Raw genomic sequence first — 16,817 nt, forward strand, 5'->3', positions numbered from 1 at the left:
TTTCAATTCTCAACAGTAAACAAAAACATGTCATTTCCATCATAATACCACTAAGCTACGCAAGCTCACTGTTTCCCTTTGCATTGCGTACTCCCTCTCAGGAAATGTAGCCGTTTGTCTTCCAGTGTTGCCACAAATGACAGATGGCAGTATTTATCTCGGAGTAGGGAGACATATTTCAGGCAGTTGAGTATGGTTCTGCAGACAGAAACATTAGCTATGATGGACGGTCGGCGAGGCCAGGGGTGGAGTGATATAAAGCACACTTTCCCGTGGGAAAGTGGCCTATTCACTGGCAAGACAGCTGACTCAAAACCTCCTGGTGTCAACAAGCATACAGTTATGATCACAACGATTGACTGTGGGTTGATGTTGAGGATATCTAACAACTGACCAGACAACAATCAATATACTTTTATAGTCAGTAACCTCGACTTGAGGATTGATCTCTGAACTGTTCTGCAATAAGGTGCATTAAATAGATGATGAAAATGGCCGACGGCAATAGCATTCACACAATAATAAACACTGTAGATTGGTATATATGCAAGTCACATGATATGTAAATGGGGCATTGTTTTTTGGAGTTTCTTGCATAAGGCTTTCCAGGCAAAATAAGTGTTTCCAGTTACATGGTAATGGTTTAATTTCATTTGAACATGCATCAGATTACAATTGAATGCATCACATAATCAGTTCACAGTTCCACGTGTCCAAAAGGAGTAGGAAGAAGCAAAGCTTATTAAATCCTACCCCTCCATCTGGTACTTTTACAATCAGTAACTGTTACATTTGTTCACTTCCTGCTTTCCTAATATAATACAAAAAATATATATTTTATTAATTTTCATTATTTTTATTTTATTTAATTTTTTATTTTTTGTCACGTACCGAAGTAGTGATATAAAAATGTATATACAGTAAACCTGAGATATATCGGACTCGGATATATCGGAAATTCGCTCACAACGGACAGATAAAAAAGAACCAATTTTTCTGTAATGCATTTCCAATAAAAATTCATTGCTTATATCGGATTTTTATAACGGATTTCGCCTATTTCGGACAAAATCTCCAGTCCCGTTCCAATGCATTTCCATTAAATTTCCCTCGCATATATCGGATGGCCGCATCGTGGCGCTCCGATTCGCCGAATCGTGACAGGCCGCTATACGACGTCATTTGCAGCGTTTGCAGCGTTGCCTGCGCGTCCAGGTACATTGGAAAGTCAAGGAAGTGCCTTTTTATAACAGATAAAATCCGATTTACGCATATACCGGATATAAATCCGATATATGCGTAAAACGGACATTTTCCGGTATACGCATATAACGGATTTCGCTTATATCGGACAAAACCAGTGGGAACAATTGAATCCGATATATCCGAGGTTTACTGTATATCTCATCTCGTTTCATGTTATCTACATACTGTATTGTATATAACTCTGGGAAAAACTGTTGATTTTGTTAATACTTGGGTTGTTTATATTGTTTATTTTTCTATATTGTGTATTTTGTACTGCTTAACCGACTCTGTACTCTTGCTGTTGTGCAATACAAATTTCCCCACTAAGGGACGAATAAAGGCATATCTTAATCGATATTCAACCTAAATATGCGTAAAACGGACATTTTCCGGTATACGCATATAACGGATTTCGCTTATATCGGACAAAACCAGTGGGAACAATTGAATCCGATATATCCGAGGTTTACTGTATATATAAATTTATATATATATATATATATATATATATGTTCACTTCCTGCTTTCTTAATATAATTTTTAATTGTTTTTTTATTTATTTTAATATTTTATAAATTTTTATTTTATTTTATTTAGTTTTATTTAATTTTTTTTGTCACGTACCAAAGTAGGAGGTGATATGAGCATCCAATGACATAATGTGTACCATAGTAAGTGTCAATATAGTGATATATATAGCACATCATGACTGGTTCAAGACTCTACATACACTCTTAGCTAAGTCTTTTGAGGTGTTTTTGTATTATCAGAAAGCACAGAAAAGCAAAAAAAAAAAAAAAAAACGAAAAGTTGGTCTTTTTGATTTGAACCCGCCATTTTAGGCAGAATCAGGGGTTGTACTTTGTATAACATGTAGCATGGTAGTGAAAGTATCATACCGTTACTGTCGGATGCCATATGTTCACTCACCTAAGCATGAGATTCATCAGTTGAAGACCCTCCCCCTTTAGGAAACGGTCCCGGTTGGCAGACAGCATGAGGCAGGAGCACAGCGAGTCAAAGAGGTTCTCCATCATCTCCTGCTCCTCAGCTGTGGACGGGTTGTGACGTTTGAACACCTAAAAAAGGTTGGTACACATCACTGAGAACCGCATGATGTTGGCTTTTTTACTAAATTATAATATCACACATATTGAGGATACTAAAATTACCATTTAAAATTTTGCCACAAATAATGGGACGAAAGACAAGCAGTATTTATTAATGGAAAATCAAATTTAATCTTACAGATAACTGCTGCAGTAACACATCAATGCCATCCAGCTCCCCTAACAGTTCTCTCGTATCTGCAGAAGAACACATAAAAAATGAGTGAGAATGCAAAACAAAACACTTGACACTTTTTAAAATTGACCTATTATGCTTTTTCCACTTTTCTGACCTATAAATGTAGTTAGAATGTTCTATTCTGGTGTTAAATGATGCCAAAGTTTCAGATAATGAGGCTTCCGCATTTGGAAGTGAGCCCTGAAAGAAGTTTGGGATGGAATACAACTGGAATAGATGCAGATTCTGCAAAATCAAAAAGGTTTTCTGTGCGGGTTATTATGTGCGTCGCTTGAAAAATGAGCATAATAGGCTCTGTTTAAATGATGAGCCTTAATTGCCATTGGCAGGGCCTTCTCCTTTTGCTGCCTTAAATTAATAAGCAGTGAAGGGAGGGAGGAGAGTCATGTTAAAATATGACATAACTGAATAGCCTTGTACTATTAAATGAGAAGCTTTCATTGGACCTGATACCTGAGACTTTACAAGTTAACCGTGGTAAGAACAGATGTAAATACAGAGAAATTACATAGAGAGATAGAGAGATCGAGAGAGATAGAGAGAGCTAGAGAGAGAGATAGAGATAGAGAGATATAGATAAATAGATAGAGAGATAGAGACAGAGATAGATAGATACTAGATAGATACTAGATAGATAGATACTAGATAGATACTAGATAGATACTAGATAGATACATACTAGATAGATACTAGAGAGATTCTAGATAGATAGATACTAGATAGATACTAGATAGATAGATACTAAATAGATACTAGATAGATAGATACTAGATAGATACTAGATAGATACTAGATGGATACTAGATAGATACTAGATGGATACTAGATAGATACTAGATAGATGGATACTAGATAGATACTAGATAGATGGATACTAGATAGATACTAGATAGATAGATACTAGATAGATACTAGATAGATATGTAGATACTAGATAGATAGCTACTAAATCGATACATACTAGATAGATACTAGATAGATAGATAGATACTAGATAGATAGATAGATACTAGATAGATGGATACTAGATAGATACTAGATAGATAGATACTAGATATATACTAGATAGATACTAGATAGATAGATACTAGATAGATAGATACTAGATAGATACTAGATAGATACTAGATAGATAGATACTAGATAGATAGATACTAGATAGATACTAGATAGATACTAGATAGATAGATACTAGATAGATACTAGATAGATAGATACTAGATAGATACTAGATAGATAGATACTAGATATATACTAGATAGATAGATACTAGATATATACTAGATAGATACTAGATAGATAGATACTAGATAGATGGATACTAGATAGATACTAAATAGATACATACTAGATAGATAGATACTAGATAGATACTAGATAGATACTAGATAGATGGATACTAGATAAATAGATACTAGATAGATGGATACTAGATAGATGGATACTAGATAGATACTAGATAGATACTAGATAGATACTAGATAGATACTAGACAGATACTAGATATATACTAGATAGATATATACTAGATAGATATATACTAGATAGATAGATACTAGACAGATACTAGATATATACTAGATAGATATATACTAGATAGATATATACTAGATAGATAGATACTAGAGACTAGATACTAGATACTAGATAGATAGACTTTCATTATTGTCATTGCACAATAACAGAGCAGTGAAATTGCAAGTGGAAGGAAAATGAAGAAAAAAGGGAAACCATGAGGACATTTATGGTGGTGGATGATCATCAGGAGTGGTGATGAATAAGACATGGAGCGATGGGACATCATTAATGAGCCGCCGATGATTTACTCACTGTCGTTGTTTTGCAGCAAGATGGCCAGAATTTCACTGCAGTACAGCTTGTTAGCGTCAAACGGCATCTTGGCCTAGCAGGGGGGGAAAAAATGACAACTTGAAATAGACTTTACGTTAAACAGGGTCTGACAAGTCCTCTTGTCTAAAAGTCAGCTGGGATAGGCTCCAGCTTAACCATAATCATTGTGAGGGCAAGCGGTGTAGAAAATGGATGGATGGTGTTTTTCGGTGTTACCTTGATTCTCTTGAGCAGCCACTGCATGAGTCCCTGTTGAGCTGCTTCCGTGCACAGGCCCGGTCTGAACTCAGCCATGTTTTCTATAATGGCTGAAGGAGAAACACCATTTCATATATGAACAATTCAATGTTAACTAAAAGGAAAACTGCCATTAAAACTCCACCCGCTTGAGAATGGACGCACTTTGATTCATACGTATATAGATGTGTTGTTGCTGTTTGTTTTTATGTCATAAATGTCAAGTACAAAATGTCATCCAATACTTCTCTACAAGAGAGGAGAAATATGATCTCAGGGAAGAACTACATTTGAAACACTTATATGCTAGGACTACGTTAAAAAGCCATAGCATTTCAGTATGTGGAATCAAACTATGGAATGGATTGAGTAAGGAAGTCAAACAATGCACAACGATGAGCCAATTCAAGAAACAATACAAGCAGTTGATGTTTGCTAAATACAAGGATGAAGAGTCTTGAACCAGTCATGATGTGCTATATACGTATATCACTATATTGACACTTACTATGGTACACATTATGTCATTGGATGCTCATATCACCTCGTACTTCGGTACGGGACAAAAAATTCAAAAATAAAAAATAAAAAACTGTATTATGGAAAGCAGGAAGTGAAAACCATTACCATTACATAAAATTTGATGTAATTGTCATTGTAGTTCCACACTGAATCGTTTACCACAAAGAGATTTCGTAAAACCGCATTTCTATCTGCGATTAAATGCGATTAATAGTAATGGTAATGGTTTAATTTCATTTGAACATGCATCAGATTACAATTGAATGCATCACATAATCAGTTCACAGTCCCACATGTCCAAAAGGAGTAGGAAGAAGCAAAGCTTATTAAATCCTACCCCTCCATCTGGTACTTTTACAATCAGTAACTGTTACATTTGTTCACTTCCTGCTTTCCTAATATAGTTTAACGTTTTTTTTGTTTGTTTTTTAAATGTTATTTTTGTCATGTAATTGTGAGTTAACTGTGGACAAAATGCGATTAATTTTGATTTCAACAGCATTCCGGCTCATTCTCTCTCTCTACTGTGACTAGGGTTTTAGCTAGCATTACAGCATTTAAGTTACTATGGTACCCATTATGTCATTGTATGGTCATATTACCTTGTACTTCGGTATGTGACAAAAAAAAATAAATAAAAATAATAAAAAATAAAATTAATTACATTTTTTATCATATTAGGAAAGCAGGAAGTGAACAAATGTAACAGTTACTGATTGTAAAAGTACCAGATGGAGGGGTAGGATTTAATAAGCTTTGCTTCTTCCTACTCCTTTTGGACATGTGGAACTGTGAACTGATTATGTGATGCATTCAATTGTAATCTGATGTAGGTTCAAATGAAATTAAAACCATTACCATTACCAATGGTACTATTTCTTTAAAGGAAATATAGCATCAGCCAGGACTACATCACAAAATATGTCACAGATGCTGGTTCTTATATGTACCCGTCTTGCAGTATCACACTCGGAATATAGAGTTGTGCAAAAGTAACATATTCATCCTATACGGTACATACAGTGAAGAAAATAAGTATTTGAACACCCTGCTATTTTGCTATTTCTCCCACTTAGAAATCATGGAGGGGTCTGAAATTTTCATCGTAGGTGCATGTCCACTGTGAGAGAGATAAACTAAAAAGAAAAATCCAGAAATCACAATGCATGATTTTTTAACAATTTATTTGTGTGATACAGCTGCAAATAAGTATTTGAACACCTGTGTATCATCTAGAATTCTGACCCTGAAAGACCTGTTAGTCTGCCCATTAGAAGTCCACCTGCACTCCATGTATCATCCTGAATCAGATGCACCTGTTTGAGGTCGTTAGCTGCATAAAGACACCTGTCCACCCCATACAATCAGTAAGACTTTAACTTGTAACATGGCGAAGACCAAAGAGCTGTCCAAAGACACCAGAGACAAAATTGTACACCTCCACAAGGCTGGAAAGGGCTACGGAGCAATTACCAAGCAGCTTGGTGAAAAAAGGTCCACTGTTGGAGCTATCATTAGAAAATGGAAGAAGCTAAACATGACGGTCAATCTCAATCGGAGTGGAGCCCCATGCAAGATATCACCTCGTGGGGTCTCAATGATTCTAAGAAAGGTGAGGAATCAGCCCAGAACTACACGACAGGACTTGGTCAATGACCTGAAAAGAGCTGGGACCACCGTTTCCAAGGTTACTGTAGGTAATACACTAAGACGTCATGATGTGAAATCATGCATGGCACGAAAGGTTCCCCTGCTTAAACCAGCACATGTCAAGGCCCGTCTTAAGTTTGCATATGACCATTTGGATGATACAGAGGAGTCATGGGAGAAAGTTTTATGGTCAGATGAGACCAAAATAGAACTTTTTGGTCATAATTCCAATAAGCGTGTTTGGAGGAAGAAGAATGAAGAGTACAATCCGAAGAACACCATCCCTACTGTGAAGCATGGGGGTGGTAGCATCATGCTTTGGGGGTGTTTTTCTGCACATGGGACAGGACGAGTGCACTGCATTAAAGAGAGGATGACTGGGGCCGTGTATTGTGAGATTTTGGGGAACAACCTCCTTCCCTCTGTCAGAGCATTGAAGATGGGTCGTGGCTGGGTCTTCCAACACGACAACGACCCGAAGCACACAGCCAGGAAAACCAAGGAGTGGCTCCGTAAGAAGCATATCAAGGTTCTAGCATGGCCCAGCCAGTCTCCAGACCTGAACCCAATCGAAAATCTTTGGAGGGAGCTCAAACTCCGTGTTTCTCAGCGACAGCCCAGAAACCTGACTGATCTAGAGAAGATCTGTGTGGAGGAGTGGGCCAAGATCCCTCCTGCAGTGTGTGCAAACCTGGTGAAAAACTACAGGAAACGTTTGACCTCTGTAATAGCAAACAAAGGCTACTGTACCAAATATTAACATTCATTTTCTCAGGTGTTCAAATACTTATTAGCAGCTGTATCACACAAATAAATTGTTAAAAAATCATGCATTGTGATTTCTGGATTTTTCTTTTTAGTTTATCTCTCTCACAGTGGACATGTACCTACGATGAAAATTTCAGACCCCTCCATGATTTCTAAGTGGGAGAAATAGCAAAATAGCAGGGTGTTCAAATACTTATTTTCTTCACTGTATCTCAGGCTGTCAAAAAAAAAAAACGACAGCCCTCGGTTGCAACAGGCGAAGTCAGTTGGAGGACAATGCGTTTCCTCTGGTATACGTGCCACGAATACAACAGTCAATCACAGCCGTCGGCTTGTTGTAACAATTAAGAAAAATACAACAGCGCATTCATTCCTCTTAAATTATCATTAGAAAGCAGCTTCTGCCACATGATCTCTTCATCATAGCGCACTGGCGCAGAAGGAGACAGACAAGAGAGCGATACTGTGGAATGGTGATGAGGGAAGGGAATAGGAAAGGACAAGGCGGGGATGGAAGAGGTAGAGCTGAATGAACAAATAAACGTAAACGAGAGAGGAAAATTAGGCGTGATGAGACAGAAAATATAGTCAAGCTAAAAGGACGACGGGAAAAGTCGTGTAAAAAGGCAGGGCGAGGCAAAGGACCTTTTATCAGGTATTCAAATGTAGCAGCCAGGCAGCCTCCTGGAGGACAAGCAGGCTCAGAGCAGAGAGCAGCCAAGGCAGACAAAAGGCTTATTGAAGCTGGGAGAGCTTCCTCCATAACAAAAGGGATGTGCAAACAGAGGTGCGCACTTGAATAGACTATACACAGGAAGCTGCTCCCGTGATACGGCCGACATGCATCCTCAGCCAAACACACAAACGCACGCACACGGACGGACACACACACACACACATCTCAACAGCCCTCCTATGACTCGGCTTCAATTTGGCGGCAAAGAAAATAATCATCTCAGTGGAGTCATTTGATGGAAAAAGAGCTGAGAGACAGGAAAGTTTTGAGTCACGCCTAGCTAAACGCAAAGACAAGGACTTTCCAAATTATTATTATTATTGGCAAGAATCTGGCGATATGATACGTATCACGATACTAGGCTCATGATACGATATATCACGATACTGTTAACAAGGCGATATTTTTTTTGTTTTTCTTGTAGTTAAAGATTATTTCCTGGAAAAACTGAATTACATCAGCAATATATGCACTTACTAAATACATTTTTATTCCATTAAATCACAAACTTTCCTCTGTAAAAACTGTGTAGCATTTGTATAAATAAAGCTTCAACATCCAGCTTAAAATGTACAAAAAAAAAACATAAAAAAAACAAATAAATTTAATTATGTCTCAAGATCCTGCTCAAATGTTTACATTCTATTAGCTGTGGAAAAAATGCAGAGTATACAGTCCCTGACTTATCCAACAGCAGAACAGTATTTTTGTAGACTAACGTAATGTAATGTAAAAAATGTAAAAATGTAAAAATTATCAATAGATCATAATGGTATATTTTGAAATAAATTGCTACCTTAAAAATGCTGGCAAATAAAGCAAACCGGACTGCTACCTCAGAGGTTCCCCTGTAATGTATTGTGATTCATTTTAAATGATTTAATTTAGAGGTGGCTGCATGGCGGTCGAGTGGTTCGCGCGCAGACCTGACAGCTAAGAGACCAGGGTTCAAATCCACTCCCCGCCATCTCTGTGTGGAGTTTGCATGTTCTCCCCGTGCACGCGTGGGTTTTCTGCGGGTACTCCGGTTTCCTCCCACATTCCAAAAACATGCTAGGTTAATTGGCGACTCCAAATTGTCCATAGGTATGAATGTGAGTGTGAATGGTTGTTTGTCTATATGTGCCCTGTGATTGGCTGGCGCGGTGTACCCCGGACAACTGGGATAGGCTCCAGCACCCCCGCGACCCTTGTGAGGATAAGCGGTAGAAAATTAATGAATGAATGAATGAATAATTTGGAGGTCATTGGTCAAGTGTTGATATGAGAGTTCTGTGTATCGCCTTACCCAGTGTGTTGAAGACACCGTCCGCTTCCTCTTTAACCTGCTCATCCAGCCGCTCCATATTTTGCACCAGTAAAGCAACCACCTGGCCCTCCAACTACAGATGAAAAAGTAAAAAAATAGCGTGTACTTTCATTCCAATGTCAATGCAAATTAACAATTTCCAATGCAAATTCGTATACAGTAGAACAGACAGGAACATCAATTGGCGGATTTTCATTTGGCCCATCAAACACAACCTCAACAATGTAAATAAACCATTCCTTATTACTACACAAGTGCTCACTGATGCAGTACTTTCTCTGCTCTGCGGGGGGCAACAGCGAGGCGAACGCATCACAATAGAAGTAGCGACAGAAAAATAAGTGCGGAGTAAACTTTCTCAGGCGTTACCGCATTGGAACCGCATTACAATGGACAGTAACCAGCGATGAACAGGAAACTATAAAGTAGATTAATAAGAGTCAGGAATAATACAATACAAGGATGACTACTAAATACGTATACAAGAGCCTTTGTAACCTGTTTTGAAATGGTTCTATTATAATTTATACGCCATACAATATATTGTAATTATATATCATTTTGAGACGCTGCAATGCATATCCCAATATGGATTTTACAGCTATATAAGCAGGATCAACTTAAATGTCTTCCACTGTATAATAATAAGCAAACATCTGCCCCAAGGGCTTTTGGCCCACCAACAACCAGAAGCAACCAGAAGCCAAGAATCCAAGATGGCACACTGGTGATGTCCTCCAAGTCTTCCAATAGACGCTTGAACAAAACAACAGCTGTGCCTACTTTTGGATGCCAGACACCAGAACGCCAAATCCTGACACCACACGGTGTCATACGAGAGCCTACGCTCACTCACCAGAGCGTCAATGAGGACTTCGGCGCCTTCCTCGCTTTCATGGAGTGTGTCGATGTCTGTCAGTTCCTGGAGGAGGTCCACCACTGCTATGGCAACATGTAGATCAGGCTCAGGACAATAACAAGAGTGTCAATTATAGACAGTATAATGACTCTCGGGCGGCACGGCGGTCTAGTGGTTAGCGTGCAGACCTCACAGTTAGGAGACCAGGGTTCAATTCCACCCTCGGCCATGTCTGTGTGGAGTTTGCATGTTCTCCCCCGTGCATTTTCTCCGGGTATTCCGGTTTCCTCCCACATTCCAAAAACATGCTAGGTTAATTAATTGGAGACTCCAAATTGTCCATAGGTATGAATGTGAGTGTGAATGGTTGTTTGTCTATATGTGCCCTGTGATTGGCTGGCGACCAGTCCAGGGTGTACCCCGCCTCTCGCCCGAAGACAGCTGGGATAGGCTCCAGCACCCCCGCGACCCTCGTGAGGAAAAAAAGCGGTAAAAAATGAATGAATTAATGAATAATTAATTAATTTGTGGGTGAGTTTAAGAGCTAATAATATTTTCATTGCACAATAACACAGCAGTGAAATTGCCAATGAAATGTTGTTGCCTGGCTCCTGTATAATATTAAATAATAAATAATAATGTGGAGAATAAATAGATGACATCAAATATGAACAATGTACAGCGTAAACAGTAATTTGTACAAATAATTTTAATAATTTTGAATAAATAATAATAATTTAATAAGTTTTATACAGAAAAATAGTCATACAAAAATATGCTGACTGTATTGTTTTGTAAATAATGGCCCACAGTTTCAAAATGGATATCCTTTTACATAAAATTTGATGTAATTATTGTTGTAGTTGCACACTGAATCGTTTAACACAAAGAGATTTTGTAAAAACGCATTTCTATCTGCGATTAATTGTAATGATAATGGCATTATGATATTTGGTATTATTAGTTCACAGTTCCACATGTCCAAAAGGAGTAGGAAGAAGCAAAGCTTATTAAATCCTACCCCTCCATCTGGTACTTTTATAATCAGTAACTGTTGCATTTGTTCACTTCCTGCTTTCCTAATATAATTTTTTTTTATTGTTATTTTTTAATTTAATTTATTTTTTTTTATTTTATTTTGTTTTGTTTTATTTTCTGTCACGTACCGAAGTACGAGGTGATATGACCATACAATGACATAATGGTTACATTTGTTCACTTCCTGCTTTCCTAGTATATTTTTTTTTGTTTTTTTTATTTTATTTTATTTTATGTCAAGTAATTGTGAGTTAACTGTGGACAAAATGCGATTAACTGCGATCAAATTGAGAATTTTCATTTCAACAGCATTCCGGCTCGTTCTCTCTCTCTCTAGTTTGACTCGGGTTTTAGCTAGCATTAGAGCATTAAAGTAACATAACAGCATTTGTACACAAATCCCAACGGAATCACAGTTTCAAGTGGTGTTAAGTGTTCCTCATTGTTAGCTCATTGCAGAGTATTCTCATGAGATTTAAAATAGTCTATGAGAAAAAGGATATCAGTGTTTTCGTGACTGAGGAGGCCCATGAGCGAGTGAACAGAGTTGAGCTCCACCAGCAGATGATACAGGTCTGGCATGGTGGCAATCACGTGCATCTCCTGTATGATGTCGTTCAGATCCAGTTCTGACTCCATGAACCTGAACAGAAAGACCAACTGAGCTGGGCCTTTAAAAATATAACTCAGCTGAAAAATTAGCGGGCTTACTTCTCTGGGTTGTCTGGAAACTTAATCCTGAGTTCCTGGTTTTTGTAGGATCGTTTCTCAAAGGTCAGGATCATTTTCTTCACCGAGCTCTCATCCACCGGCTCTGCCTGTTTGATACAGGAGGGAAAAAGATGGAAAAAGAACAAGACGAGTCGAAGACACATGGCTGCAGCACAAAAGGCACCCTAATTATGTGAGTGGAGTCTGTGCACTATCAGGAAAAAGGGGATGAGTCTGGCTTCCTTGATGGCTTAAAAGCCTATATAGCGTGGTGGTGGGCCCATAATGACAGGCTAGGAAAGTCACATTTCATGTAATCTGACATTAAAGGGGAGCTGCACTTTCTTGGAATTTTGCCCATCATTCACAATCCTTGAACACATATTTTTTTTCCCTTTTTTGTTTCACAAATTTAATTAATTAATTTCAGCTAGCTTTTCAGCTAGCTTACAATACTGTCATTGGAATACACCTACACCATACACAAAAAAAAAACAACTTTGCATGGTGCGGGCTGCACAGCTAACAGGTGGTTAGCGTGCAGGCCTCACAGCTAGGAAACCCGAGTTCAATTCCACTCTCCGCCATCTCTGGTTGGAAGAAGCAAAGCTTATTAAATCCTACCCCTCCATCTGGTACTTTTACAATCAGTAACTGTTACATTTGTTCACTTCCTGCTTTCCTAATATAGTTTAAGTTTTTTAATGCGTGGGTTTTCTCCGGCTTCCTCCCACATTCCAAAAACATGCTAGGTTAATTGGCGACTCCAAATTGTCCATAGGTATGAATGTGAGTGGGACTGGTTGTTTGTCTATATGTGCCCTGTGATTTTGGGTGTACCCCGCCTCTCGACCAAAAACAGCTGGGATAGGCTCCAGCACCCCCGCGACCCTTTTGAGGATATGCGATAGAAAATGAATGAACTTTGCATGGTTTGATATACTACATGCTGTGATCATGCATTAACACATACACTAATGATAACATGTAATAGTTGCAGTATCCTGACGTACATTTAATTTATTTTATTTAAAATTTTATTTTGTTTAAAATACCACCAAAACTTCTTTCTCATTTTTTTCTTTTCCTTTCTCATTTTTCTAATTGCTCCACTACACTACATACGCTACATAGCTAGCATCACACAAAGCTTTATAGATCTTCCAGAATCTGCACCTATTCCGCTGCATTTCATTGGCGTTGTTAGGAGTTGTAAACAAATGTGGCCTTTCTAGCATGTAAACGGAGAAGCAGACCATGTATCGCCATGCCCATAAGGAAGCCCGCTCCTCTGTGACATCACAAAGGAACATATTTGCAACGCCCTCTGAAACCGAGCGTTTCAAGCCATCCCAAATTTCTTTCAGGGTTCACTTCCAAATGTGCCAACGTCATTATCTGAAACTTTGGCTCATCAGCCAGCAGCTCCTCACCGCTTTTCAGTTAGCTCTACAAAGGCTTTATTCGTTTATTATCAACTTCTGTACTATACGGCTGTAGTCCGGAAGTACAGTACTTAAGAGCGCTTGGGAGTGTGACCAATCACAGTGAAATGGGCGTGCTTGGAGGCAGAACGTGGGTGGATTAAATTAAATCAGGGGAAATACAGCTGAAAAAGGTGCAGATTCTAGAAGATCAAGAAAGTTTTCTGTGCGGTTTATTGTGTGTAGGTGAGGAGGAAGATACCAACAGCGCCTGGGAGAAGCGGGGTACACCCTGGACTGGTCGCCAGCCAATCACAGGGCACATAAAGACAAACAACCATTCACACTCACATTCATACCTATGGACAATTTGGAGTCGCCAATTAACCTAGCATGTTTTTGGAATGTGGGAGGGAACCGGAGTACCCGTATGCACGGGGAGAACATGCAAACTCCACACAGAGATGGCCGAGAGTGGGATTGAAGTTGGGTCTCCTAGCTGTGAGGTCTGCACTCTAACCACTCGTCCACCGTGCATTTGGTTTTGGGGTGAAATTTCAAAATGGACCTAAAATGTACGATAACCTTTATTCTCCATTAACTTCGAAAATATGAACATTTCGGTCTCAGCTTCCACTCTCGATAAAACAGTTCCACTTACCTCAGGGTCATCTTCATCCTGATCCATCAGTTTCTCCAGGATCTTCTTGCGATCCGCCGTAGAGTCGTCGCCATCCCTCATGTCGGCACCTCCTTCTGCACCCGTTCCTGGCCCATCTCTGTGTCTGGCACTTTGCAACTTCTGCTGCTTTGCACTTCTCATGTCCTCCTCTCCTCCATCCTCCTCTCTGGAACGCGTTGCTCCTCTGTCAGGCTACGTGTTCAAACATGGAGTCACATTAATAGACACTATGAGATTACCATGTAATGAAGTTAGAAAATACAATAATAAAGCTGCATGGAGACATATAATACACTAGGCTCTTGCTATAAATCAAGGGTGTAAAGATACAACAACCCATGCTCTCCTTTACAGCAGTCTAAGCTAATTTGAGCGAGCATGTTAGCCATGCCTCGAAGCAAACAGTTGTAAACAAATCATATATAAATAAATCGTCGTATTTTGTCCTGTGTGCTAAAAAAAAGAGCACCGTAAACAATTTACACACGGACACTAACATAAAAACTACAACTAGTAGAAATGACATGCTTGCAGTCCAATGGACACTCTATGGAAGTGTTAGCAACACAAAGTTATCAAAACAAACGTGTCGAGGAGAGATATAAATCCGTACCTGGTAATTTAACAGCTCCCCGACATCCATATTCTCTGTTTTGAATACGTCAAAGTATAGGAAAAGAAATTGTACTTTAATTGCACGCTTACAACGATGTTTAAGCTGCTAACATTCAGCCGTACGGGAATGTCGTAAACAGGAACTGTGTCGTTAAGCGGAGATACTGTCGTAAAGTCCGACAAGCTCCTTTAGCCACCGATAGACGATTACGTTATTAAAATAATATGAGAAGAGAGTATAAAAAAATAATACAATGAAAAAAAATATCAATGACAGAATTGAAGCATTTAATTGTATGTTTAATTAATTACTTTTTAAAACATTCATAATACTGTCGTTTTTGGGCATGTGTATAATTTTATACTCAACTAAATTAGCTTACAGTGCCCTATAGAAGTATTGGAACAGTGAGGTCATTTTGTTTATATTTGCTGTAGACCAGTGGTTCCCAAACTGGGGTACGTCAATTGCCTTAGGGGGTACGTGAATAAAAATTAAAAACAATTAGCGCCCAACACTAAAAATTACAAGTGTACCTGAACGCCTCCCATGTTTCAAAAACATTCATGTTAGGTGAAACAAACAAACCCCTGCAGCCCTAATGAGGATTATTAAATAGATGGCACTGATAAAAACATACCTTAGACAGTGAAATTGTGTTATAAAAAACACAAGGAAGACATTTTACCTGTCTAGATTATTTTCTATAGCTATCTTGCATTTGTGGATTGACTTTACAAGGTCTTCTTGTACATACGTGTGATAAAGCTTATTAAAGGACGGACATACACAGTGGAGAAGCGGGCTTGCGTCGAGACAAGGTGGAGAGTGCCTGTCAGAGATAGTGGACATGAAAGCAAATTAATTTGATCCCTATTATGAAGATAATAGCTGTGGTGCAAAACACACACATACACTTTGACACCAGTGAAACAGATATGATGTAGGTGTATTAACGGCTAATTAATTCATCTTTTTACCGCCATGCATAATAGAAGTCTACTTTACATTCACAGTATAGGATTGGAAAGGCCGACACTCTTCCCATGTTAGGTTTCAGTATGTCTTCTCATGTGATGTAATGTTGTTTTAATGTCATATTTTGTGATGTGATGTTATGTTATGCTGATATGTTGGTATATGTTCGGCTTCTATTATCAAAATAAATGAAAAGTACTACGATAGATGATACCATGATACATTGTGGGGGGAAAACCGGCGGTTACACCAGAAATTGGACCCCATAACAAAAGAAAAGTGATTGTATGGCAATATTTATGATAATAGTAATGGTTTAATTTCATTTGAGCATGCATCAGATTACAATTGAATGCATCACATAATCAGTTCACAGTTCCACATGTCCAAAAGGAGTAGGAAGAAACAAAGCTTATTAAATCCTACCCCTCCATCTGGTACTTTTACAATCAGTAACTGTTACATTTGTTCACTTCCTGCTTTCCTAATATAATAAAAAAAATAAAATTAATTTAATTTTTTATTATTTTTATTTTATTTAATGTTTTATTTTTTGTCACATACCGAAGTACAAGGTAATATGACCATACAATGACATAATGGGTACCATAGTAACTTATGTTACTTAAATGCTGTAATGCTAGCTAAAACCCTAGTCACACTAGAGAGAGAGAATGCTGTTGAAATGAAAATTAATCACATTTTGTCCACAGTTAACTCACAATTACATGACAAAAACAACATTTAAAAAACAAACAAAAAAAACCTTAAACTATATTAGGAAAGCAGGAAGTGAACAAATGTAACAGTTAATGATTGTAAAAGGTTTTTTTTGTAATTATTTTGTATTTGTATTTTTATTTTTTTGTCACATACCGAA

At 38.2% G+C, this 16,817-nt stretch overlaps 1 protein-coding gene across 1 annotated transcript in view; it reads right to left on the minus strand.

Annotated features, from left to right (window-relative positions):
• ctnnbl1 (catenin, beta like 1) overlaps positions 1–15,103 on the minus strand; it is a 43,429-nt gene extending 28,326 nt beyond the window's left edge. The window contains exons 1-10 of the mRNA XM_058085215.1: positions 14,957–15,103; positions 14,323–14,535; positions 12,238–12,344; positions 12,028–12,169; positions 10,486–10,581; positions 9,609–9,702; positions 4,624–4,715; positions 4,387–4,459; positions 2,497–2,555; positions 2,179–2,327 (exon numbers count right to left, since the gene is read on the minus strand). Of these exons, the coding sequence (XP_057941198.1) occupies positions 2,179–2,327; positions 2,497–2,555; positions 4,387–4,459; positions 4,624–4,715; positions 9,609–9,702; positions 10,486–10,581; positions 12,028–12,169; positions 12,238–12,344; positions 14,323–14,535; positions 14,957–14,986 (1,055 nt within the window). The 5' untranslated portion in view covers positions 14,987–15,103. The remainder of the gene's footprint in view (positions 1–2,178; positions 2,328–2,496; positions 2,556–4,386; positions 4,460–4,623; positions 4,716–9,608; positions 9,703–10,485; positions 10,582–12,027; positions 12,170–12,237; positions 12,345–14,322; positions 14,536–14,956) is intronic.
• Between the last annotated feature and the right edge of the window lie 1,714 nt (positions 15,104–16,817).

Source organism: Doryrhamphus excisus, chromosome 10, assembly GCF_030265055.1.
Source record: "Doryrhamphus excisus isolate RoL2022-K1 chromosome 10, RoL_Dexc_1.0, whole genome shotgun sequence".
NCBI lineage: Eukaryota > Metazoa > Chordata > Actinopteri > Syngnathiformes > Syngnathidae > Doryrhamphus > Doryrhamphus excisus.